Below are 1525 nucleotides of genomic sequence, written 5' to 3'. Positions count from 1 at the left end.
ATTTTAAACAGTCTTTATTTTTTATTAATATAATATAAATATCAATATATATATATATATTTATATAAAATATATCAATTCTACAAAATTGCAGTTTAATAACTGAACAACGAATTATCATTCTTTGGAATTTAATTCAATTATGGTAAAAATTCATTATTCATATTGTGTTACAAATTATTCTGAAATTCAATTCATTTATTTAATGTTTCTTATTATATGACATATTTAGATATGAAAGAACACACAAAATATTAGATAAACACAATTTTAGTCTAAAAATAAGTATTTACAATACTCATAACTCATTCCCTTTAGTATTTATTTTGTGCTTTTACCATTGAATTATTAGAGTTGGATTTACTAGAGTCCATTGAACTTTATTCGCTCTGTGGAATTGAAGCAATTTTTTGTGTATTTGTGGCCCATTTGCCACTTGTAGCACAGTCATTTGATTTAAGCACCAATTAAGAGCACAACAACAGCATCAGCATCAACATCAACATCAGCATCAGCATCAACATCAACACATCATTATATTTGCCACGTCCTACCGCAACTTAACCGACTTTTCTGCTGGGACCCACTGCTGGGTGTAACACAAACATTCCATCAGAAAGTCACATATATTTCATCAGTGAGCCCATCAAATGGAATTGCATCGCTGACCCCAGGCTCGTTGGGCGTTCTATAAAAGCCTGAGCCGCATAGGCAAGGATCAACAGTGAAGAACTGGAACCCCAACATGCAGCTACAGGAACTGCTATTGGTCGTGGCCGTGGTACTGCCCCAATGCCTGAAGGCCCTACGCTATAGCCAGGGCACCGGCGACGAGAACTGCGAGACCCTCAAGTCCGAGATTCATCTGATCAAGGAGGAGTTCGATGAGCTGGGTCGCATGCAGCGCACCTGCAATGCGGATGTTATAGTCAACAAATGCGAGGGACTCTGCAACAGTCAGGTGCAACCCTCGGTGATAACACCCACGGGGTTTCTGAAAGTGAGTATGCAATTTGGGATTAAGCCAGTCAGTCAGTTTATTAACCAATACTTTGGCTAGGAGTGTTACTGCTGCCGCGAAAGTTTCCTCAAGGAAAAGGTCATCACGCTGACCCACTGCTATGATCCGGATGGCACCCGCCTCAACTCACCGGAGATGGCCACCATGGATATTCGCCTGAGGGAACCCACTGAATGCAAATGCTTCAAATGCGGCGATTTTACGCGCTAAACCCAATTTCAGCTTAGCTCACAAATAAATTTCCCCCAAAATATGCAATGGTTTTTGTCGTTGTTTTTTTTTTATTTTTGGTTGTTTTTCTTGTTTGTTGTTGATGTGGTTCTTCCTGCCATCTAACATTCTTGGGTCCCGGGGGATCCGGTCTAGCAGCTGTGCGTTTGATGTGCTGATTGAAATCCAGTTGATTTGGCTGCCGGGCACAGTTCAGTTCGCAGCTTGCAAGTCAATTGTGAATGCGATTTGCTGTTGATTTGCCCTGTTCACATCACTTACACAATATTTGTG

At 40.1% G+C, this 1525-nt stretch overlaps 1 protein-coding gene across 1 annotated transcript; it reads left to right on the top strand.

Annotated features, from left to right (window-relative positions):
* Positions 1 to 745: 745 nt before the first annotated feature.
* Positions 746 to 1231, top strand: LOC6566621 (partner of bursicon). Its single transcript, XM_001992828.1, has 2 exons — positions 746 to 1000; positions 1061 to 1231. The coding sequence occupies exons 1-2, from the start codon at positions 746 to 748 to the stop codon at positions 1229 to 1231; spliced, it is 426 nt and encodes a 141-aa protein (XP_001992864.1).
* The last annotated feature ends 294 nt before the right edge of the window (positions 1232 to 1525 follow it).

Source organism: Drosophila grimshawi, unplaced genomic scaffold (assembly GCF_018153295.1).
Source record: "Drosophila grimshawi isolate 15287-2541.00 unplaced genomic scaffold, ASM1815329v1 contig_1377, whole genome shotgun sequence".
In the NCBI taxonomy this organism is placed as follows: Eukaryota; Metazoa; Arthropoda; class Insecta; order Diptera; family Drosophilidae; genus Drosophila; species Drosophila grimshawi.
Note: the sequence above shows the minus strand (reverse complement) of the source record. Positions and strands in the feature narration are given on the sequence as shown.

Bases quoted from the DNA above. Each gene is read 5' to 3' on its own strand.
- LOC6566621 (XM_001992828.1), top strand. From the start codon at position 746: ATGCAGCTACAGGAACTGCTATTGGTCGTGGCCGTGGTACTGCCCCAA. The intron at 1,001-1,060 runs GTGAGTATGCAA...TACTTTGGCTAG, and splicing joins CACCCACGGGGTTTCTGAAA to GAGTGTTACTGCTGCCGCGA.